At 36.5% G+C, this 25,071-nt stretch overlaps 1 protein-coding gene across 3 annotated transcripts in view; it reads right to left on the bottom strand.

The window, feature by feature from the left end:
• CDKL5 (cyclin dependent kinase like 5) overlaps positions 1-25,071 on the bottom strand; it is a 127,459-nt gene that overhangs the window by 22,206 nt on the left and 80,182 nt on the right. For 2 of the 3 annotated variants that reach the window (XM_031050965.2, XM_031050966.2), the window contains exons 5-11: positions 22,743-22,879; positions 19,558-19,678; positions 18,322-18,381; positions 12,823-12,913; positions 10,449-10,638; positions 5,997-6,077; positions 1,899-2,059 (exon numbers count right to left, since the gene is read on the bottom strand). In XM_031050965.2, coding sequence (XP_030906825.1) covers positions 1,899-2,059; positions 5,997-6,077; positions 10,449-10,638; positions 12,823-12,913; positions 18,322-18,381; positions 19,558-19,678; positions 22,743-22,879 — 841 coding nt within the window. The remainder of the gene's footprint in view (positions 1-1,898; positions 2,060-5,996; positions 6,078-10,448; positions 10,639-12,822; positions 12,914-18,321; positions 18,382-19,557; positions 19,679-22,742; positions 22,880-25,071) is intronic. The other variant, XM_031050967.2, reaches the window with a different exon arrangement.

Here is a 25,071-nt window from a genome sequence, read left to right as displayed (position 1 = left end):
CTGGCATATCAAAGTGAAGGTAGGACAATAAAATATGTCAGCAATGTCAAAAAAACTCGATATAATCAATGCTCCAGGCCATCTAATATATGTCTGATTTGGAGTGGGAAGGGAAGGAGAAAAGAGGTTATTGTGCTGGTAAAGACATCCAGATAGAGTGAGCCTGAGCTCAGATCAGCAGAGCAAGCCCTGTAACACCAAACCTAAACCCATGTCTACCACAGGAACCCCAGCTTTTTATGGAACTTGGCACTATCCCAGTTCTTGGCACACCAGCTCACCTCCAAAGCTGCATCCAAGATGTTCAGCAATCAGACTGACTTGGTCTAGAGCTACTTAGTGATGTCCTTAACCTCTACTTTCCAGCTCTTGGTTTTGGGATTATGGGACTGAGATATGAGTTGGTTCTGAAAATACTCAGCCTGAATTTATTCAAGCAGGATTTATTATCTCAGGTTTTCTGGCATGAAACCAGTTCTGCTTCTGAATTTACTCTGGCATTGCAAGCTAGCCATGTCTGAACAATCCTGTAGCTGTACTTGTTAGCCTTGACAGATCTAGGCAGGCCAGGTTAACTTAACTTACAGTTGACTTATTTCTGTATCAAATCTATGATAATGTAACTCAGAGATATTATTGGGTGTTAAAGCAAAAGCTCACTATACAGATGAGTTTGTACCTTTGTTGATCTTGTTGATAATTATAAGTGGATAATTCTAGCCATTTATATACCTAGAATTTTTATACTACACTCTATTACAGTCTATAAAAATGTAGCAATTTTAATGACAGTTTAAAATATTTTTTTTTTAGTTAAAATGAAGTTTGTTTTTTTTTAACTTAGAAATATAAAGAATATAGTAATTTTAAATCAAGCTACTGGGCAAGCCTTTTAGGCAGGAAGTTCCCCAGGGATCTACGTTTTGATGTGGCCTCTTTCTTATGCCATATCTCTAATGGCAAAACTTCTCTCCTAAGAAGGTATCTCCTACCTATAGGAGCAGCTAAAACTTTTTGGTATTTAGCTCTGAAAAAGTATAGAACGAATAGTCCATCATCCCAAATCTTAAAAAGGGTATTTTTTTTTTATTCTCACAGGAAGAGCCATCAAAAAACATGGTTAGAATTAAAATCCACTATTATTCTGCTATACTTCAGAGGGTGGCTTTATGAAAGCTTTTGTCAGAGAAATACCATGAGGTTTTTTGTACTGAAGTCTCTATCCACCAGTAAACCTGGTTCCTTGATGTATTAAAACCACTTGGCTTCTCTCAAGCTATGTGGGTTCAACAAGGGAGTTGCTTTAAGTTCAAGTAGACTACACTTGATTCACAATAGCAAAAAATTCTGTTCATCCACAATCTGGAGCATGACCAATGCACACAGTTTTCAGGACACTTAGCTGCTAAAAATCTGTGCAAATTTTGAACTTTCAAATATCCAAACCTTGGACAGATTTGCACATGTACAATAATGGTAGCATTCCAAAGAAAAGAGCATTAGTTTGGAATCTCAGGCATCCTCCAAGCCACAAAACTGCTAGCGTTGTTCAAGAAAAAGGCTAACATGTTTTTAAGACAGGTAAGCTGATTCAATTTTCCTTGTCATATGAAGAAATGGCTTGAATGTTGTCTTTTTTTTATTATTTTTTTTTATTTTACAGAAAGCATTCAGCCTGACGCAAAAAGTTAGCAAAAAGTTCAGATTGAGTAGCTATAATACAGTAAAACTGCGCCTACTTCATTTATTCAGACAGTCAACATGGAACAATATATATGTCTCAATATGCCTAAACTGTCAAACAACTACTTTTCTTGTAGATGGTGGTTTATGTAAGCATGATAGCAACTCATTGGCAGACCAAATGTCAGTGATGACAGTGACATGACTACGTTTACCTGTTAGATAACGTATTGCTGTCTGTGTGGTAAGGTTTTCTTTTAGCTGACCGCGAAGGTGAACTCCCACAGCGATCCAAGAGTCTTTGGGTTTGAAATGAAGGATGGTTCAGACACTGTTCTGTCAAATATCTGTCTGCTGGATCTAACTTCAGTAAATTCTTTGGAAAACAAATCCCAAAGTTTAAATGTTAGTATCTGTATTTGCATCAGCAAAATATATAACAAAATTCAGAACATTATTGGGATAGATTTTTAATCTACAGTTTCTGTGATTAGATGCAACTGCTAAAATAATTTCATGCTGCATTAAACTACGCAGGCTACAAGATAAACACTTAAAAAACCCCTATGTTCTACTTAAGAGATGGAAGCTCTCAGCCTTGCTTATAATGAAACGTATATATGTATATAATGAATATATGTATGCATACATATAGTCATATATATGTGCTTAAAATGCTTAAAATACAAAAATAGCTAAAAATTTAAAATACGTTTTATGCATATACCTATACATGTTTTAATCCTGTATATTTTAAACATATTTTTCAGGATACACCATGCAAAAATTTTTTTTTAGAATGAAAAATATTAAATTTACCAGTAACAAATGCTATAATGAAACAGGCTTAACAAACAGAACAAGCATATGGTAACATTCTTATCCAAACAAAAATAAACTTTTAAAGTTAGTATTTTTTAATATATACAAATGTAAGAGTTCTGGTTTTTACTTCTAGGGTTCAAGTACACCTGGTAAAAATATTATGAGAAGTCTGAAATGTTTCTTACAGGAACAGGGCAATACAAAACTTATTTTGGAATATTTGAACATACACTACTGTCAGCAAGGATAAAAGTCTGAATGGCTATTAAGTAAAAAGAATAGCTATTTTTTAAGGGTTATATAAGTTGAATAGAGAACAACACTGTGTATACGTGGACGTGTACTGTGCAGGCTGGAAGGGCTTACTCTCACTTGTCTGTATGGTCAGCTGAGGGTCGAATCAGTAGGTGACAAGGTGCATGGGAAGCTGCAGATCCAACCTTGCATGCAGGCGGACCAGCTCATGGGTAGCTTGAGATTTCTCTGGAGATGACAATCACGGTGGGACACTCCCTGATTGCCTAAGCACCCTTTCCAACCAGATTTGCATATCCCACATACCCTTGGTCATTGTACTTGTAGTAAGCATGCTTAAAGCCCTTCCCAGATCTTTGCTTGTGAAGCCAAGCCATCAATACACACATTCTATGCATATCTGTATACGCATTAACATCATATTTGGCTACTTGCCCACAAACTGTCTTTCCCTTCACAGGATCTAGGCACTTCAAAATGAAAAATGCTCAGGAAATAAAGCAAGTGGCAAGCTACATACCTGAGTAGTTTGGACATATGATATGCAGCACCTTCCTTTCTCAAGTGACAAACTGTACTGAATGATTAACTTCTCTTTCCTCCTTGGTGACTACCACTATAGTGATTAATGACTACAGACCAAGATTTCTAAACCATCTTGGTGGCAATTTCCTAGTGCAACTGCTGGTGAAGCAAATCAGCCAAGGGTAAAATTTCACTCCACTTGCCTGCTCTTCACCAACAGTAAAGTACTGGTGACAAATCAGAGAAGATAGTCTGTAGTGACCATGAGATGATTACAGAGTCAAAGGAAGGATGGGAAGAGAAGCATCAGAGATGGGATCCAGGATAGCAAACTTCATCTTCTATAAGGAATTACTGTAAAAATCTCTTGAAAAACTGCCATTCGATCAAAGGCATGCAAGAAAGCCACTTGAGTTTTGAAGATTTTTTTTGAGAGTTCAGTAAATCATCTAATTGTACAGAAGATCTCAAAAATTTGTATAAGACCAGGCTGGCTAAACAGGGAGTTTGTTACTGAACAAAAATTCAAAACAGGAGTGTATTAGAACTAGAATCAAGGACAAGATACAGAGGTGAAGACTATAAAACCACTGTGTTAGCACAAAGGTTAGGCCACTTTCAAAGGCCCAAATCCACCTGGAGCTAAGGAAAATGAGGAACACCAAAGGTAGAAAGAAGGGGTTCACAAATATTCTAGTAGGTAACTACTCAGAATAAATGCATGTCTGTGGCTGAATAGGGGAGACAACTGGATGACCGATGATATAAAAGAAAGACTGAAATACTAAATGCCTTTTTGCCCAAGTCATCACATGCTCCCAACCCCAAAATGCATACTTGAAAACCAGCATGATCTGTGATGAAGATGGAAGAAGCAAGAAACCAACAGGGCCAGATGCGTGCCTCTTCATTAATCTAGCCCAGAAATACTCTCTAAACAGATACATCAATAACTCCTTACTTTAGCTTGCATAAGTTGAAGTGTAGGTTACTGAGTAATCTAGTAATCCGATCTGAGGTATACTTGGGAATGCAGATAATGAGAAACACACCAAGTGTGGACATGTGCAAGACTGTCCAGTGTCTGGAGAAGAGACAGACATATAGCAAAGTATTTGCAGCATTTGTAGCATGCAACTTAACCATAGGTCTCTTCTGTTCCTTGTAGTCTTTTGCTTATTCTTTCAAACGTTCCAAGTCCTGAAGTAAGTAATGTAGGTCAAACACAAAGTACCTCCTGTACAGAATCCCTGACCTTTTCCACCTCATAGGGAGAAATACGAACAGAAAACTGGCTTCCCTAAAATTTCAGTGCTTCTTTTCACAACTCTGTAACTTTTAAATCACACCAAAAGAACCCAGAAGACACTGAGATATAACATAAAAATTAGGATAAAATTAAAATAAACCCACACCAGCATGTGCAACAGTTGTCTGAAGAACGATGTTGAAATTGCTGTTCTGCAATACCTGCTACTACAGCTCGAGCTATTGCTAACCATGATGCCAGAAAAAAAGTTTCTGTGAATTAAAAAAGAGAATGTATAATACAAAAACCAGCAGGTTTTGAGGTACCTCATTTTGCAGACTCCATGAAACCAAGATAAAAGCTATGCTGACTCTTTTCACGAGGCAAGGAAATTAAATGAAAGCAATTTGAATCAGTTGTGTTGAAGGAAAGAGTAGAGCAAATTTGGTGTATTTCTGCTGGCTGTATCAGTACTGCTAAAAGCAAGTAAACACACAAGTATACCTCAAAGCAGTTGACCTTTGGTTTCCAAGACAACTGGCACAGATGGGCTTGTGACCATGCATTTCGTTTGGGATTGACTAGCCATAGCCATGCTTCATACTTGTCACAGATTGCCTTTAATTCTTGGGTGGTACCCTTGTGACTCTAAACCTAATTTTTGACATTATAACTTCTTTTATCAGCTTACGGTGGATGAAATAATGGGAGGGTTGTACTGCAGCTTACCATGTGATGTTTTTATAGCATAATAATAAAAACAATACATATTGCATACCCAGAAACATGGCACAAATATTCAGCACTATGCTTTACAATGTTTGGCCATTTTGAGGGCAGCCAGTTTACTATAACCCCCTGTAAGAAACTCTCTTAGGACCATGTCCTAGTTTGACCATGGGTAACTAGCTGACTTGTTCCAAAACAGGACTGAAGAGTAACTTAGCATACACACTGTGTAGAGGTGAGGGGCAGCAGGCAGATTAAGGGCTTAGATTAAAAAAAAAAATACTGTGCTTCAAGTTTGTCTTTGACCACTGTCCACATCCTCATGCTATTCCAACAGCAAACGACCAACCCAGGTTAACCTAAATACTCTGTAGATTTACCTAAATTTTTTGCTGCTTGAGAGCTCATACTCCAGCAGTACTAAGGCAACCTGTGCATCTGAATGTATGTCAGTGTGAACGCATATTGCTGCAAATGATGGTGATTCTTTTTTCTGTATTATATATTGTTTATCAAATCAGTCCACCTTGAACATATTCCTGGCATTTGCAAGGGGTGGTTCCTCCTTATTCCTAGGAAACATCAAGCCTTACTACAAACCATGGTGATACCAAAATATCTCAAAGGAAGCTCACAAGTACTTTTAAGATGTATTCTATTAGAAAACAAATATAAAAAATCTCATCTTTCCCTACATATTACAGACAGAAAACAAAACACATTTTCCTACCTTCATAAGATCAAGCATTACACCACTTAGAATTCCCAAGTATCTTCTCTCTAAAGACTGTGGATGGTTGACTGCTGGAAACTGTAAAAATAATATAGCATAAATATACTGGCAACATAAACAAGGTATATATGAATACGGTATTTCAAAACCAGAAACCACATAATGAATCAAGGCATGTAATTAATGGGAATCATCGGCATTGAAAAAGTTAGTGATTCATGAAACAATAAAATAACATTATAATGAAAACAAATAACTGTTCATGTATAGCATGCATTTGCTCAACCAAAGAAATTATTCTTGATCAGCAGGGCAGTCAAGGAGCCCCTCTCAAATAAGAAATAATCAGTTTAGTTTTATAAATGTGCTTGTGGCATTACAATTAACAAAAGGTGGGAGGTTAGATTCAGAAATAACCTAAGTAATACATACTTTTAAAGATCAAAAATAGCTTTGAGATAATTTGAGAGAGCAAATACAGTATTAAATAAATACTAACGATTAACAGACATTTCCATCAAGGTTTTAGTGAAAAACATCAAAACCCCAAAGGTTTAAGACTCAGGATTACTCCTGTGGTCGTGCTGCAGTAAGAACTGGCAACACCATGAGAAGCAGTGCATACTGCTGGAGGGCATCTTTTGTCAACTAGAGTCTGGACAAAACCTGATGAAGGCAGTATTCGAAACTAACCCTATCTGGTAAGAAGAACAGGAGAGGCACAAACAATTTGAAGAAAGAAAAAATAAAGCACAGGCTTTATTTTTTTTTGCTTGCTTTGCTAGCAAGGCAAAAGTAAAACAAAGACAGAATTTTTCTTATCAAATGAAAGTTGCTATTTCATTACTACAACATATCATCAAGTACGAAGTGTTGAAAAGAAACAGATAAAGATCCATTTCTTGACTGCATTGAACTGACAACAAACAAACAGATAAACTCATTTCAGTGCTGTAAGTTAAAATTTAAAACCTAAACATATATGCTAGTGTTTTCAGAATTAGAAATTGAGGCTGGATTTCCAACAGCGGCATAAAAACCCTCATGGATCTAACTTATGCTGATTTTAGAGAAATACGCATTTGAATACCAGAGAAGATGGAAAAAAGACAAACCAAACCAAACCAGCAATCAGCCAGCCTATTGCATTAATCACTGTTTATCCACAGCTATGGAACTGAGATCCAGACGCTTTGTTAGCAGTTCAGAGAGTTGTGGAATTTGCCTAATACTATGCAAGTGTTTCAGTTGCAGCCTGGCTTGTTCCCATCCACATCCTAAGTATTTTCTAAAAAGTCATCTTAAGCTAAGACATCAAAGCAAGAATACTGACAATAGGAAGCACATAGTGTTCCTGCCTACAGGTATGTAAAAGCCATCATTGTATGTTCAAATGGGCTCAAGTCATACATAAAATATACCCACATAAAATACTGAGTTATGGTTAAAAATCACTGAAAATACAAGAAAGCAACAAAATTCAAGTCAGTGATTAAGACAAACAGCAACAAAACCAAAACATCGACAAAGATGAAATTTTTACATGGGTGTTTGCTATGGTATTAAAACAGATGAGAACAGTATGTTTGGTCCAAAAATGCCAATGAGCAGAAGTACTGAAGACTTTAATTCCTTTACTTTCACTTTTGCATTTTTCTGCTCTCACATCTAGAGCTTGCCTATATTTACATGATCACCTTCCTCAGATTAAATACTACCATCAAACCTATGCTTTAAAGAGCAACCCAGAATTAACACTCATTTCCAAAAATGCATTTTATTTGGAAGCAAACTGCATTGCATGTGCACTGTATACGTGTGTTAGACCACTACGAATTGCTGCCAATTGTTTCTACTAGTACTATTTTTCATAAATCGCATTACGTGAGCTTTGAAGGAAAATGAAGGAACATTAGTTTAAATGTTTTTGTTCCTAAATATTCTCTATAATTCTCTATAATTCTCTATAAGCCTCTATAATTTTCTTTTTATTCTGCTTTCTTTTGAAATGGCTTACTAATGATTGAGAATTTTTAAGTCCAAGTCTGCTGTGTTCATCTTAGGTATCAATTTAGGTGAATCATGGCTTCCATGCTTCCTCCACTTCTTACATGAACCACATGGCAAAACATACTTGTTTTCATGAAGAATGACTATCATAAAGAGGATTTTACATCTGGAATGATCAAGGAAACATGAATATGTGCCAAAGCCATGAAAAGCGGTAATAAGAGATGGCTATTCACTGTAATTGTTCAGATTCTGCAGCTTATTTATAATTTATTTGTAGAACAATATTTGCAGCCCTACGTTATCATTCACATTCCATAAAGGCATGAGCCTATTTGTACTTTATGATCCCATATTATTTTATTTCCTTAGGCATTCAACATTCCATGGATATTTCTCCCTCAGAAGGACTGAAAAGAGATTACCACTACTCCCTAAACCTCAGAACTGAGGAAAACTGTACATATATGTATTTTTTTTTCTGCAGGAAATGAGCAGAAAAGACAAAGTTTGCAAATGTACATCTGTATACATGTGCACGTGGTGCTGGAGTGTTTGTATTAGAATTTTAAAAATCCCATGCTATAGCATAGCAGCACTCACAGTTACGGTAATGCAGAAATTCACAAAACCTAAACATATGGATAAAAAATTCCACAGCATGGCTAGCTTCAATCTTGTGAATACCCAGAGCCAGATCCAGCTTGTAAATAGTAATTTGCATGATTACAGCTTACCTTCTATCTACTATGCTATAGAAAATCTTCCACTACTAAACACTATGCTACATTCAGAAAAATGTACTTTTAAGGTTGTCTTATAGCATGAATTCCATGATGTAACTATTGAATATCACATTCAGAAACATTTTTTTCAGTATTTTCATCTTTAAGCCATTATTCAGATTTTACTTAAGTGATTAAAAAATACTCTTTATTAGAAGGCATACGTCACTGTCATCATCACTAGTATCCTGACTACAGATGGAGCTAAGAAGGCAGCAACATGTGTGAGGACAAGTAAAAAACCACTGATCCAGGATGAGAGCAGAGACTCGTAACTCTCAACCCTGTGTTAATCCCATTAAGTCCATGCTCTCTTCTTGAATTACTGTATTTTAAAGCTACAAAACAAAGATACTTCAATCTCATACTAAAACATTACATTACAGAGCATTTATCCAAATTAAATTACAGTGCATAACTAAAACTGCTGTAAAATAGTTGAAGAAGCAGTAATTTATTTTGCTTACAACTTTTAAAGCATTGCTTCCCTGATAAGGGGTTATAAATTTTTTAAACAGGAAATCCTATCCAGCCCACTGTTCTAGACAGAATCAAATATAAATAGAAACTTACAAGAAATGCTCATCTAGTAATTGTTTTAAACCCTTCACCAATGGAGATCTACAAGCTTCAACAAAAACTCTTAGGAATTAGCTATCCTAATACCTAAAATAATTATCATAACACCTTAACCCAAGTATTTATTTTCTTATCATCAACAGCTAAACCGAATCAATGACAACTTTTAAGACACTTTAACACAACCACGTCCCCTCTCTTTCCCATTATCATTCTCTAAATTTTCTCTTTTACAGGGTAAAACTCAAATCTTGAGTCTTTAGCACAGATCAGGTCTTCTAAAACCTTTCTATGACTTTTTATGTGTTTTTAAGCTAATGATATCAGACCATTTGTCAAGAACAAAGATTCACTTTTCTAAGCAACATTCATGAATAAAAAATGCCAACCAAAACTGAGTTATAAGGAAACATGAGTACAATAACTGACTAGGTATTGTTAAATATAACAGAGCTATTACTTATGTATGTTGCTTCTGGGATTTTGCCATATTGCACATATCAGTTTGAGCAGTTTCTTCACACTAGTGTGTCTGTCATTACATGTTATTAGCAAATCTCTGGAAGGGGAGCAATGCTAACACTAGGAAGAGCTTTTCCACTCATGTAGCTTACACCAGCTCTCCAGGACTATAAATCAAAAGGCAAAATGCTCTTCTGCCAGCAGCATCTATGGCTTAGATTATTCCAACACAGTAACCTGAAGATAGTAGTCAGGAATTTTCCATACATAAAACTGACAGAGCTATGCCACTAAATTTTACATTTGCAGGGTAATGCTAAGCCGGGTATAAATGCTAACTTGCATGTCAAAACAGTAAAAGAATGAAAGAAAAAAATTTACTCAACTTTAAGCAGTAGAAATAAAACATTTATAAACTCAGTACTGGTGTGATCAGAATTTTACTTTAAATTATGAATGCCTTACAGTCTAAATATCCTATACCTACACAGAAACACATGCAATACATAATGCACAATGTAAATGAAAAGAACTTTCACAGCAAGAACAACAATACTGTCAATACTGTGTGAGTAAATACAATAAAAAAAAAAAGAACAAAGCTTTCTCTTACCCGCAAGCCATGGAAGCGTGGGTTGCTATAGAAGAGCTTCATCTGCTCGGCTGGCAGTGGGCCTAGCACCTTCTGAATGGTAAAGAGTTGGTCAATCTCACTCTCACCAGGAAACAAGGGCTGCCCATCACTCAGCTCTCCCAGGATACAGCCTACAGACCACATATCCACAGCCTTTCCATAAGGGGCTCTGTAAAGTGAGCACACAATGTTGTCTTTCACTAACTGACACTGTCTTCTTACTGAGCTGTTTCAATTTACAGGCCATATTTCCCATGGCCTGCTTCCTAACAACACAGAAAAATAGACTTCGATATTAAAGAAACTAGCTCATCTACCAAGCCCTCTGTTTCTGCCATGGATTGCCTGACATATCACTGCTTGAGATGGCAGGAGCAGAATTCTCAAGTACCCCAAGGGATCTGGCTACCTTTGTGAAAAGTCTTACATACTGGAATAGTCTTCTGACTGTGAAGCAGTTACCATTCCCAGTTAAACTGCCATTAACTTCTCTGCTCTCCAAGGGGTTAATGACTCTGCTCTATTTCTGCATTACATTTCTTTTTCCATTGTGCTTAACAGGTGGATAGGCATCCTGGGTTTGGCCACTGGGAGAACAGAAATGATATAAAATCTTTCTTGCAGCACTCACACAGTGGAATTTTTAATTAGAGAGAAAACAGAATGTCCTGAAAACTATTTCTTAAAAAACACAGGTGAGGAAGCAGTGAAAGCATCATAAAATAAGCAATTCCTGTTTAGGAGCAAAATCACAGGAGGGGGTTTGGGGAGGAATTCTGATGTGTAGTCTCTGTGTGCATGAGAAATGTGTGGTAAGGAAGATGGTGCCTAGTATTCTAAACTACTAGTAACAAAAGATGCTAGGTCAGCAAGGAAGGTACTTAACAGAAGAGGAAACATGGATACTCTAGTCAGGAGAGACTATAGACTTGAAGATGGTTTGTAAGACATGTAGGACAAAATTGGAATGTAGAGAATGCAAGTTTGTGTGAAGAGAGTTGTGGACTAGTGTGACATTCATTCTAAAGTCACAAACATTGAAGAAATAGAAAACCACTGAAGAGCGACTCTTCATCAGAGGCTGTAGCAATAGGACATGGGGGAATAGGTTTAAACTTGAACAGGGGAAGTTCAGGTTAGATATATGGAGGAAGTTCTTTACTGTAGGGTGGTGAGGCACTGGAATGGGTTGCCCAGGGAAGTTGTGAATGCTCCATCCCTGGCAGTGTTCAAGGCCAGGTTGGACAGAGCCTTGGGTGATGTGGTCTAGGGTGAGGTGTCCCTGCCCATGGAAGGGGGGTTGGAACTAGATGATCTTAAGGTCCTTTCCAACTCTCACTATTCTATGATTCTATGACAGTTCATGATTTTCACTCTAAGATTCTGTTCCCGGGCAAGTCTGTTTAGCTGCCAACCTCAACTGTACAACATGTAATGCATTAGATACTTGTGGTTGTTCATTGTTCCTACTACAGATTGATGCAACTCCTTTTCTGCATGCTTGCATTCTTGCTCATTGAATTTGTAAAAAAATTTCATAAACATCCAACTTATTCCAAGAATCTCTGTTGGATGTTTAGGTTTTGAGCAGAATGAGTGAAGAATCATTCTCATGTAAAAGAAAAAGCATATAAAAAGAATGAAGACTGGAACAAAGATTGAACTGAAACCATATATCACTGACTATCTTTTTGAAACTTGTAATCCAACAACTCAACCTCTGTTTCAATATATTTTTCAGTTACAGCTGGCTTGCCTATTTCTGGAATAAGACAGCACCAGGTGTTGGAGGTGACAAATCCTATGCTAAATCTGTTCCCTTTGCTTCTTCCTTATGATGTCCTCCAATAAATTCTTCTTGTCTAGTAAAAAGCTAGCATCATCCTTCCGAGCCTTTACCAGCACTTCAGGAGTAAAGGGTAACAGGAAATGAAAACCAAATTATAGTTTTGACTGAAAGGATGAAGAGGAGTGTAGCGTGGTGAAAGATGCACTGCCATTGCTATGTGACGTCTATCACAAGGCTCATGGAATATCTTAAGCTACAGGACTACCATGGAAACCTCTTATGAAGGGAATGGGCAGGCAGGAATCTGAACTACAACTGTTATAATTCAGCTTTATATTTTAATCAGTTAAACACTGCTCAGCTCAAGACAGATCAACATGTCAATGATTCATACTGACTTACTGAAAACAGAAAAAATTAATGAAAATCTGTAAGCCTCTTGAAATATTCCCTTTAAATCAACAACAGCTCTCAACAGGGTAGATCTTACAAAAGGTGCTTGAAAAAAAATAACATAAAGAATCAGTCAAGATTTATCATCATAGTTCTACAGATTGTACTTACCCAAGCAAAAGTTCAGGTGAGCGGTACCATCTGGTAGCCACATATTCTGTGTAGTTAGCATTGCTTCCTTCAGAGAGATTACGAGCAAAGCCTGTCAATGAAACAGTGAGAAAACTTATATCCTATTTTAAATACAACATGCTTAACACCTCGGATTTTGGCAGCTAAGAGATCACACCTATTTATATAGAAGTGAATTGTTTACAACTCCTACTGTAGAACAATTTCTGCAACAATTGCTTGTTTACAGAATTGGAAGATTTTATTGGCAAAATAGTGAAAGTGAGCATGTGTTTTAATGACTACCTTATTTGTGTCCTCTCCTCAGAAGTCTGTGGGGTTTTGCTATTACTTACGGTGCTTTGCCATACTCAAAACAGATCGATAAAAGTTACCCGCCAGTTTGTCATGCAAGTTATTGAACTATTGCCACTAAATGTCACTGAGATGCTGCTCACAGAATTCATAACATTAGAAACAATGCTTTTCCAGTCATGAATCCTAACTTTACAGTCTCACTGCATTCAAATTTTTAAATTGGTTAAGAAACTATGTATCATTCTCATCTAAGGACACTCCCTCCCTGAGGGTGAGACTGACTGACCTGTAGTTAGGATGTGGCATTAAAACTTGGTCCAAAATTCCCTTCAGTGAGATCCCTATGAGTCTTTCCCTCATTGCATGAGGGATGAAGAAACAATAAGAATCCAAAGTGTTGCAGAGGTATAAGGCATAATTTAAATTTCAGAATCAGTAAGTACTACTTCAATGCAAAATTCATTTTTCTTTCTATCTGAGTTCTTATGCAGAAGCTGCCAAAATCTCTTTTCCCTCACAACTTTGGTTGCAAGGTTGACATTTTAATTTTTTTTTTTTTTAATTCTGAAAGTGTATCTCATTTAGTAGCTTTGTGTGAGGGAGCCCAGCCATTATTATTATTATTATTAGAATATTGACCTGAGAAAACAATGAAAAATGTGTTAATGGCATAGGTTACAGCTGTTGTTTTTGTCAAGACAGCTCTTATCTTCAAGAGTTAGTAAACTAAAAGGCACGTATGATGAGGAACAGATATTTTAAATTTGCCCCAAAATAATAACAATTCTGTTTTGTTCCCACAAAGTCTAATGAACATTACTGATGCTGCTGGAGAAAAGCTGGAGAGGAATTTTTTATTACTTGTAACACTGAGATTGAGTAAATTTCTAAACATTCTATATTTAGAACTGGTTAGGCAGCCCTGTTTCTGTTTCAAATTACATGACCTAACCTATTAATCTTGTCAGTGAAAAACCTTTCATTCATGTATTTAAAGAAGAGAGGGAAGCAGGAGCTACACTGAAGAGCTGGGACTGCCAAAATGAACAGTGGGAAGCCCCAAACTGAAGGGTGATAGGAAATAAGGAAAGGTGTGACATGATACAAATAAACTCATGTGCTAATGAGTCTGGAAGCTCACAACCTCATGTGCACCAGAAAAATCAACAAGTCAAGGATGAATCCTCCTCCCTCCAAGCCAGTTTATTGGAATATTGTCACTCTCAGGAGCTACCATGTCCAGAAATCACCAGCAGCTAACATAGTCCGAAAATCAGCCCTCAGTTTTACAGGCTAGGCACAGCATGGATTTGATGTGGCAAGACAGAAAGGAATATTACTGTCATGGGCTTCAGTGTTGGGTGATGTAAGAAACAATTCTATAGATTCACTACTACACTGACTATATGACACCATGCTGAAAGGTGATGGACAGGATAATTCAAAAATGTAATACTTCCTAAGGACTTTTTTGTTGTTGTTGTTGTGGTGGTGGTGGAGCTAGGTTATTGTTTCTTCTTCCAAACTGTGCTGAGGTATCAGGAACAATTTTTGATACAAAATAAGAGCAGGTAGCTAGGGAGAAGATTACACCCAACTCTAAACAGTGAGAAGGAATAGATTAGAAAATCAAGACAGAAGATGATTTGAGTGAGAGCAAGTATGAAAGCAATAGCACTTGCAAATACATCGTGATGCATGAAGAGAGAACAAGCAAAATAAGAATTTCCAAGGACAGACATTAAACAGCTCAGACCACAGTAAGAGAGATGTCAAGAAAAAAGGTGTACGGAAAAAAGAAGACTGAATTTCTTACAGAGAAAATTTATAGAGAAAATAAGGTAAATTTAAATTAGACATAAAGTAAAACATTCTAATATTTTAATCACATGTAAGTATTTTAATGTACTCAACATAAAAAGGACATGGAGCTGTTGGAACAAGTCCAGAGGAGGGTCATGAGGATGATCAGGGGACTGGAGCACCTCCTGTATGAAGACAGGCTGAGAAAGCTGGGGCTGTTCAGCCTGGAGAAGAGAAGGCTGCATGGAGACCTCATAGCAGCCTTCCAGTATCTGAAGGGGGCCTACAGGGATGCTGGAGAAGGACTCTTAATTAGGGACTGTAGTGACAGGACAAGGGGTAACGGGTTAAAACTTAGACAGGGGAAGTTTAGATTGGATATAAGGAAGAAATTCTTCACTGTGAGGGGAGTGAGGCACTGGAACACGTTGCCCAAAAAAGTGGTAAATGCTCCATCCCTGGTAGTGTTCAAGGCCAGGTTGGACAGAGCCTTGGATGACACGGTGTAGTGTGAGGTGTCCCTGCCCATGGCAGGGGGGTTGGAACTAGATCCTTTCTAACCCAACTAGGTCCTTTCTAACCCAAACCATTCTAGGATTCTATGATTCTAATAGATGCTTAGAAACACCAGGTAACCATCATTATTCTGAATTTCAAGAGAAAGCTATGTGAACACCTGTCAAGAATGCCACAGGCATGCTTAATCCTTTATTTGAGTAGGCGGAAGAACTAGAGAATTTCTTGAGATCTTTTCCAGTCCTGCGTTTCATGATTTCTATGCTTATGCATCGTACAGAGATTAAGAGATTGCTAAAACAAGTAATTCTGAAACCATGGTGTTGAAGCAGCAAACACATTAATCAGAAAGCCTATTCCCAACAGTCAGATGCATCTCTGTAATCGGCATTTTGTACTGTTTTCTTTTTTCCACTCCTATTGGCAGAAAGGACACCCACACAACATGTGTCCAGGCAAGCACCACATTCAGTCTCATTTTTATCTAGCACGGTATGTACAGAACACATGGCACAAAGATTATGAAGAACTATCTTGTTAAAAATTTATGAACTTTTCTATTCAGACTGTTTTATCCAGTGTGCTATTGAGAAACATCTAATTATTTCTATATACACATTGGGATGGATGCATAAACCTCTTCTTTGCATTTGCTGTCATATAAGGAATGTGGCACTATATATGACAAGTACTTGTGTTCCAAAATAAGAATTAAGTTAGGTACATAGACATTTTATAAGGTGAATTCTTATCTCCTAATCTGTACATGTTCAGGAAACACTTGTGGCTAATATTGTTCTGACAGACATTTTACAGTAATAGCTTAAGCTACCAGCAATAATATCAATTGGCCATAAGATTAAAAAATTAAAACTGATTCCAAATTATAAGAGTTACTTGGAAATTTAAATTCAACTAAATATAAAATATTGATCAAAATTCACAGTAACACACATAAACAGTAAGAAAAACAGAAATTCCCACAATTTAGTCTTCTTTCCCTGAGACTGCGCTGAGCACCATGAGTACATTCTGATTGCATGAATTTTCCAACAGTAGAAGGAAAATACAGCTGTGGCATACAGCATGAGCAAAACAATGGACCACAAATGTCACTGCTAGTAGAACTCATATAATCTAGTGAGAAAACTGATGTCCAGAACGCAATTTTACCATTTGTTCAGCTTTATATTTTGCTGTAATACTGTTGCAGAGGATGTTGACATGAGTTCACACGCAAAGATCTGTTAGCTGATGGCATATACCAACTCTAATGGTGAATGTTACTTGAGAGAGGGAGGGCAAGGGCCAGGGAAGGCTTTTCTCTATGGACAGGGAAGGAGCTGAGGGTGAACAGTTCCCATTAGGACCTCATTGTCTGTTCTTGCTTAGCCCTGATTGGAGCCATGATTGATGCCATTAACCCTGATTGGAGCAGACATTGCATCCTGTGCTCCCTAACCACGCAAAGCTAGTGTGGAGAGGGAGCAAGGTGTATGCTCCACCAGCCCCAGTGGGAGAGCACTGACTTGCCAAGCCCAGAGGGGTTTCCTTTGCAGGGGGGCAAGGCCCTGATAATGAGTGTAGGGTAAGAATGAAACCCTGCCCACCCACTCTGCACAATGGTGCCAGGGTAGCCTGGCATAGAGCTGCTAGGGGAGGGTGGACACAGCACTGCAGATAAGAGGTCTGTCGATACCAAAAAGACAAAAGCACCAAAAAGGCAAAGGTAATGAGGGCACCTACCCTGGTGCTCTGTCAGAGCTGTGAAGCTCTTTAGAATGTAGGATAAATTGCCGTTAATTCAAAGTACTCATACGGGCAAGATCTTCTAAGGCTTTTCCTAGAATGTTTATTGTTTCAGAATGCTTAAGCAAAAATGCCTTTAGGATTAAAGGAAATAAGCAGCACTGCAAATGAAAAATGCCTTTTTTGTGTTCCTAAAAAACCTGTTTCAATCTGTTTGTTTTTTTTTTTGCAGTTCTTTTCATTCAAAATTGCACAGGTTTGAAATGACAGTTTACAAACCACTCTCATGAAAAGTGCCCTTGGGTAGCACTATGAAATCGGTTTTTTATTTACCAAGACAAACTGTAAGCTTTTTAAAGGAAAGACAACTTTGTTCTGTGTTTATGTAGCATTCAGAATAAAAATAGACTGTTGGAACAGCGTACACTCTACTCTGTTGTCTTCTGGGGATTATTCACATGGGCAAAGTTTGCCTTGTGCTTGTGTGCTGACTCTTCAAAGCCATAAAGCTGACACTAAACAGGTACTTATAGGTCAGGAAAAAACAGAGTTAACATCACATATATGACTCTGACTCTAACCTCCAACCATTCAGTCATTAATCATATGGGGACATACTATTCTTCCATTAACGTAACCACAAAATTTGACCTATAACTACACACATAACAGTCCTTGAATGCCAGTGATTCAAAAAACAAATAAAACCTGTAAATTTACTGTATCTTTACTAAACAAGGAAAAATTATCTTTTAAATATGCAGGACAGATACACCTATATTTTGGTAGCCTCCTAATCAGCTTGTCAACTGCATTTTTTTTTCAGCTGGGTGCCAAAAACACTGTTAGTAAAAGCCTTGTCAAATTTAAGAAAAGATAAATGCAGCATTTCTATCTACATTTTAATACAGGTGTTTAACAGGCAATGAAAATTAAGCCCACAGGTCTTTTTGAATTAAAGAACTAGCCACCAATCTGAAGAAGCAACCAATTCTTACCACTAAAAGTGTTTTAAACTGCACATATTGTAGAACTCCTATGAGGATAAGGCAAAACCCCACTACAAGAGGTTTTCTTTAAAGAGGTTGAGAAGCAAGTATCTATTGAACTTACCAAAGTCACACAACTTCAGCACATCATTGTGGCTTATTAAGAGATTCTCTGGCTTGATATCTGGAGTATCAGAGTGGGATGAAAAAAAAAAAAGCCATTAACTTCTCTTTTTAATTTTGAACTTTGTCAACAAATATTATTTCATTATAACGTATTTAGAGTTATTCATGCAATCATAAAAGAAGCATTACAAGAGCAACTGCTGAAACAGCTTCCAGCTATTCAGTTTGTGAACACACAGAATTAATTTTCTGCCTTTTGAAGTCTTTTTAAGTGTTTCCCAACAAAATATTGGAAGATAAAAGGTGCTTACATATATTCCTGGGCAGCAAACCAATATACAGAATATTACATACTGAAAAATACTACAAAGAACTGACATTTAATCACACACTTAACCGACAAACATGTGTTGTGCTCAACATTTTCAGTTACGATGATCTTCTTGATCATCTCTTGTGCATTGTTTACAAAAACGTGCTGTCTAGCTTTAAGCCTGTTTGGGTTTTTTTATTCCTGTATGGATATTGTGGTATCCATGTATGCTGCATTTTTCCAAGTATATTTTACAAAACATTTTCAGACTCTTGCTTACATTTGATCAGCATATTGTATGGGAAATTTAATTTATTGGAAACGTGAATTAGAAATGTTACTCTTGGAAGGCCACAAAGCAAAATACAATTTTATTAAATAAACCACATGAAACTAGATAAAGTCACACATCAAGATAAGTACCTCTAAGTGCTTGATGCTTAGAGGAGAAAGTAAATATACAGAGCTAAACTCATGGGAACTGGGAGGAACTGCGTTAAGAAGTAAAACACACGGTGGACCAAGCTTTAAGTTTTGGGTTATTTTCCTCCTAATATTCTACTATCACATTCAAAAGTGAAATGACTAAGCAACACAAAATGTTTAAAAAAAATCCTTTTCCTTTGGTAATGTCTGTACTGCAGTTTTACTTCACTGTGCATATGAAAAAACTTCTATACCATATCCTAAAGACTGGACAGCAAGCTTTACATGTAGATGAACTGAGTTTTAAAATGACCTGAAGTCATGCAACAGACTTAAAAGCCAGCCAAATTTACAGCTTTTCTTTTTTTTCCTGTTGATACAAAGCAATTACTTATATTTATGTCAAATGCAAATTACTTCAAGCTGTAACATCTTTCCCTCTAGAAAGCAAATTCCTACCTAGGCTTATATCCATGCAGAGAACTACACACTTACCTCTATGAACAATATCATTCTTATGGCACCAATGAATTGCTTTAATTAGCTGGTAGATATAGCTTTTCACTTTTTCTGGTGGAACTCCATTTGGCATTTCTTCCAGCAATTCAAGCATATTCTAAATGTTTAAAACACACATTATTTAATATGAAGTTGCACTCTAGTTGCTAGAAGATAGCATACTTTCAGCATTTTGATGCAATGTACTTAGGCCACTGAGCCTGGCTGTGCAAAAATCAATAGTTACACACTAAAGGAATGTATTTTAATCATAAGCATACTACTACCTGATGTCATTCTAGAGAAAGCACTTGTGAAGATAATAATCCTTAAAGGTGAATCACAAATATAACACAAGTCCTTAAAGGACCACTCATGCTAAACTTTCTAAAAAGTCGTCTTTGTTACAAAAATTTGCTCAAACAGAACTACCAGGGCAGTGTGGTTACATGAAAATTTTAGTAGAGCACAGAATTTTGTAAATATCCAATGGTGCTTTAACATACTTTATTGTGAAGCTAGTTTACTGCTTTGACTGGGCCACAATTAATCACAAACCATGTCCATACGTGAATGGGTGAAGTTAAAGCAACACAAGCCTTTTAGTGAAAATGAAGTAACAGATATAAAACATCTCTTAGATACAAAAATAGAAACCTAGGGCATATCCTGTAGCTATGTAACAGCAAGACTAATCTTAGACATATTAGCACTACAGTAGCTATGGCCATATTAACTGTTTTATGGATATACCTAGGGGAGTAACTAAATTGATTGCTTATACTAATAAATTTCCTCTTTGAAAAGGGACACTTAGATTCCCATTATGTTAGCAAATGTCTCCAATTTTGCACAATTATAAGTGCAGGGTATTTTTCACTCTGAATCCTGAACTAATAACAAGCAGCAGCAACCCACTTGAAGAAAGAAAAATCTTATTTACTGCACACTGAAATAGAGATAAGTATTTTGGTTATGCTGCCGTACACAACTCATTTAAGTATGGATTTGAGTATCTGTAGATTTTTCATTTAAAATATATTTACCTTATCTTTGACAAACATTTTCTTTAGCTGTAGAATACATTCTTTTGAGGTTTCTCTTGCAAAATATTTTAATGACCACACATATATGACGAAACAAATGGAGACACACAGTATTTGGGGGAAAAAAAAACCCAAGAAAAAAAAAAAACCCAACCAAAAAAACCTCACCACCTCTAAGTTTTAAAATCTGTGAACAAATACTGGAACATGTGCTTGAGTATAAGTTTCCTTAGAAATACACTTCAGATCTGAGTAAAAAAAAAAATTTTTGTTTAGGAATCACACTGATTTTAGTTAGACTCTTGTCCACATAGAGCCTGTGGATCTGGATAAGTAAGTCAAGAAGTTAGTGTTACAAATAGGAACCATCAACACAGCAAGACATAATCCTATATAAAGACATCAACTAAGGAGATGATGAATAAAGGAGATTAGAATAAAGGTGAATTTAAGTAATCTGGATTTGAGTTTTGCAGAGCCGAGATTGCCTAAAGGACACAAGGTGCTCATCACCAGTTAAAATAAAAATTAGCTTACTAAAAATTGAAAATCAGCACATTTTATTTAATTCCTCCTACTCTCCCCTCATCCAAAAATACACAAATCATCCAGGTCTTCAAAGAAACTATTTGACGTATATGAAAATGAGAAATGTTTGTGGACGGCAATGTTTAACTGAAAACAAATGCAACCATTAACACAAAAGTTACTTTAGGCACAGACTATACGTGATTTCCATCTTTATATTATTTTATTCTAATGCAAATAACATTAAGATATTGCAGCCTGGTGTTCTTACAAATATTAACTATATTTGAAGTAAACTCTTTATCAGATCAATTCAATGTCTTTTACTTATGCTGCTCTTCCAACCCATCCCTATGGAGAGCTTACACAAGTCAACTATAATAGAAAAATAAATGTGTATTCTAAATTGGTGTGTGATGAAAGATGTTCCACGTGTCTGGAACAGTTACAAGGAACATAGGTGGAACAAGACAAGTTTTGGATGTTAGAGCTATGATCCACCATATCAGAAGGTGCTGAGCTGCTGGTGAAAACCAAAACTGATTTCAGCTGAACTGTGGGCTAATACTGGTCACCTCACACTATGCAATAAAGCTGTATCACATAATAAATTGACAATTGCATAAAGGAGACACAGTATTTAGGGTGAGGAATCTTTAAACAAGAAAGAATTGACTGAAGAGGACTAGCACTCAGCTAAACTGAAACATCACACTGGCAGGTATTAAATGAAAATTTCAGTCAAGGGAGCAATATCTTATGAAAGTTACAGAGACCCATATGTTTAAGTCTGTGCTTATTTTTACTGTGTGTATCTGAATATCTGTTTCTTTCCATGAAGAAATGCTAAACGCTTAGAATACAGAGGGGAGGCCTGCCTTTATCACGAAAGCTGCAAAAATGAAACACCTCCCCTCCCCCCCAAAACAACAACAAACAAAAAACCCAACAACAACAAAAAACAACAAACCAATCTGTTCTAGGTTGTTTCTCCCTGGAAACAGATAAGGGTGTTTGGCAGTCGTAGGCCAATCTAAGGAAATTTTGGAATTGTTTCAAATGAGGTCAGGATTGGAGATAATGACAGTGATCTTTGCCAAATCCCTCAGAGCAACTATTGATAGTGGCCTTGTTACAGAAATACACACACAAACCCTATTTTTAACAGGGAAAGGTAGAGAAAGTTGAAACAGATTCCAAGGTCAAAAGTCTATGATCTTGCTTTGAAAGACTACATCAAGATTGGTTACACAATGTCACGCAGGACAGTTAATCAGCTTTACAATTAAACAGGACTAAACAGTTTGGATAGGTGTTTTTTTGTCATGTTATATATATTCCAGTCTACATAAGTTGAAAATGTTTGTTTTCATACATGCAAAAACTTTTTTTTTTTACATGAACACATAAAGTAAACACAATAGTAAAGTTACCAGTGTCGCTTTCTCACATAAATGTCTAATTGCAACAATTCAGATTGTATTAAAGTTTCTGCTGTTCCTTTTGCATATTAGAACAGCTTAATTTTTAAAACTAAAAGTAATTTTAAAGACTTTTCCAGCAAACTGATGACATTAACTGTGGCAAGGATAGTAAAACCCAACTCACTTTTTCCACATATTCAAAAACTAAGTATAATTTTCCTCTTCTTCTGAAGGCTTCCTTCAGCTCCACTATGTTCTCCTGCTTCAAAGTGCGAAGCATTTTAAGCTCTCGTAAAGTGGTTTCTTTGACTTCTTCATTTTCTAGAGTGCAAAGTAAAAGTGACACAGTAACATTTACTAAAAAAGAAAACAAAATCCCAAGTAACGAGTGTTACAAAACTTCATTTTGAACCCCAGTTCTGTTTCTAGATACTACAGAGAAAAAGGCTGATTTTCTAGTATGGAGTCTACTGCCTGGATGCTTCTGCACTGGAAGAGAGAGAACTGGTGATTGTGCTGTCATTATACAACTCTCACAGGCTTCCCATCAGTACATTCTAGGTTTTCAGCGGCAGAAAATGTTGTAAGAAACAAATAATTTGCATTTCTATCTTTTTCATTATGAAGAGCACTAAAATGCTTCAAAAAATATACATGTATGTGTACAGACACATCTTCTATCGCACAAACATGTCACACACATTAAGCCCTGGAAAGGTTAATGTGTCCTCAGCAGAAACACTGGAATGTAAAGCTCATGTTTGAACAATGTCAAAGAAATCTATTTGATTCTGAAAATCTTTCTCCAAAAGCCATGAGAAACTTAAAGATCAAGACACAGATTTGTAAATCCTGCAAGTTTCCCCATGAGGCTTTCAATGGAAATTAAGCAATGCAAGCCACTGTAGCAGCCACAGAGGGCAGTAGAGCAAGTACTGACTCAACAAAGCCTTGAATCTGATTCTGAGGAGTCAAGAAATTTAACTATTGCTTTGACAATCTAGTCTGAACACTGTTCAAGAGGAGTGGTTTACTTAAAGCTTCATACACTGCCTATTATCAAGGCCCCTGAACTTACTGGGCTCTAAAGGATACTACCAATAAAATATCAAGTAAACCAGATTATATTAGGTTTTATTTTTAATTTCAAAAAATGAAATCCATTATTCAGAAAATTTGCCCATACACATGTAGAAGCAGGCTTCTTAATCTCTTAGATCTGTTATCCATAACAGAAGGATATTAAATAGTATAGGATTGCATAAATTTCAAGCAAAATAATGTTTGCAGGTCAGATACCACAAAGAGACAGAGAAAGAAGAAACAAGGGACAGAAATTGGTTTTCCAAGCAAGTAGAATGCAAACCCAGGTGTGCAGTGGAGAGAGAATAACACAGGTCATACAAATGCATATAATCATCATAAGGAGAGAGAGAAAACAAAAAGTGACATGTAGCAGGGGGGAAAGAAAACAAAATACTATAATCACAAATGTTTTGATTAAAAATATATAATTTAGTACAATCTAAATAATTTAATTTTAAGACTGAGTGCTCATTGTTGGCTTGCATCAGCCTGATTACATAATGTCATCTATAACTAGAGACACCCTTTCAGAGCATTTAGCATGCATATGTCAGCAAAAATTCAATGACACAAAAATGGCAATAGAAACAATTACATTATATTCAGATTTCTAATGAGCTACTATATTGACAAGACAGATGTAAAACAGCTGAATCAAATCCATCAAAAGAACTACCATATTTCCAGAAACTTGTAAACAACTACCTACAACTCTGAAGAGCATTCATCAGTCATGTTAATTAGCATTATGTAATACTCTTGGAAAGCCAGACCTCATGGCAATGCCGCATTTTTCATTTTCATTTTTTGGTAGACAGGCTAATAAAACAATCCTTTTTAGGGCTTAATATTAAGATTCACTGCCTAGGATCTATACTGAATAGCCATATAGAGTTCTAAAAAGCAATTCTGAAGTCCTGTCATGAGCTGCTCAAAACGGCCACCACAATTAATTTAACATCTACACTCTTTGACAGATTTAAAAAAGACTTCTGAATAGTGGAGCTGAAAATTTCATCAAATACACTCTCCAAGTGTCTGGCAAAATCAGCTGCAAAGCATAGAGTTTGCATTGCATAAATCAACAGGTAAAAATCGGACTTCGCTGTGTCTAACTGACTCTGAAATTTATAGTCCTTGTAACCAACCATACCTCCATGGCCAACAGCAATCCTATAACAATAAGAAAAAAGAAAGTTTTGCTAAAATAAAGTGACTGCTGTTTCCTTAAACCACATCACTAGCTTTCAGCTAGAGCCTTGGTATATGGCAATTCATAGCTGCATTGACTCAGACTGGGATAAATCCTCTTATTACTTTATACTTGGCTTCTCCTTCTGTTTTTGCTAGGCCATTAGGGATCAGGATTAACTTCTGCTGTATGCAAGGTAGGCAGTTGCTTTCATGGTTGATTGCCAATTTTGCCT

Source organism: Melopsittacus undulatus, chromosome 2 (genome assembly GCF_012275295.1).
Source record: "Melopsittacus undulatus isolate bMelUnd1 chromosome 2, bMelUnd1.mat.Z, whole genome shotgun sequence".
In the NCBI taxonomy this organism is placed as follows: Eukaryota; Metazoa; Chordata; class Aves; order Psittaciformes; family Psittaculidae; genus Melopsittacus; species Melopsittacus undulatus.
Note: the sequence above shows the minus strand (reverse complement) of the source record. Positions and strands in the feature narration are given on the sequence as shown.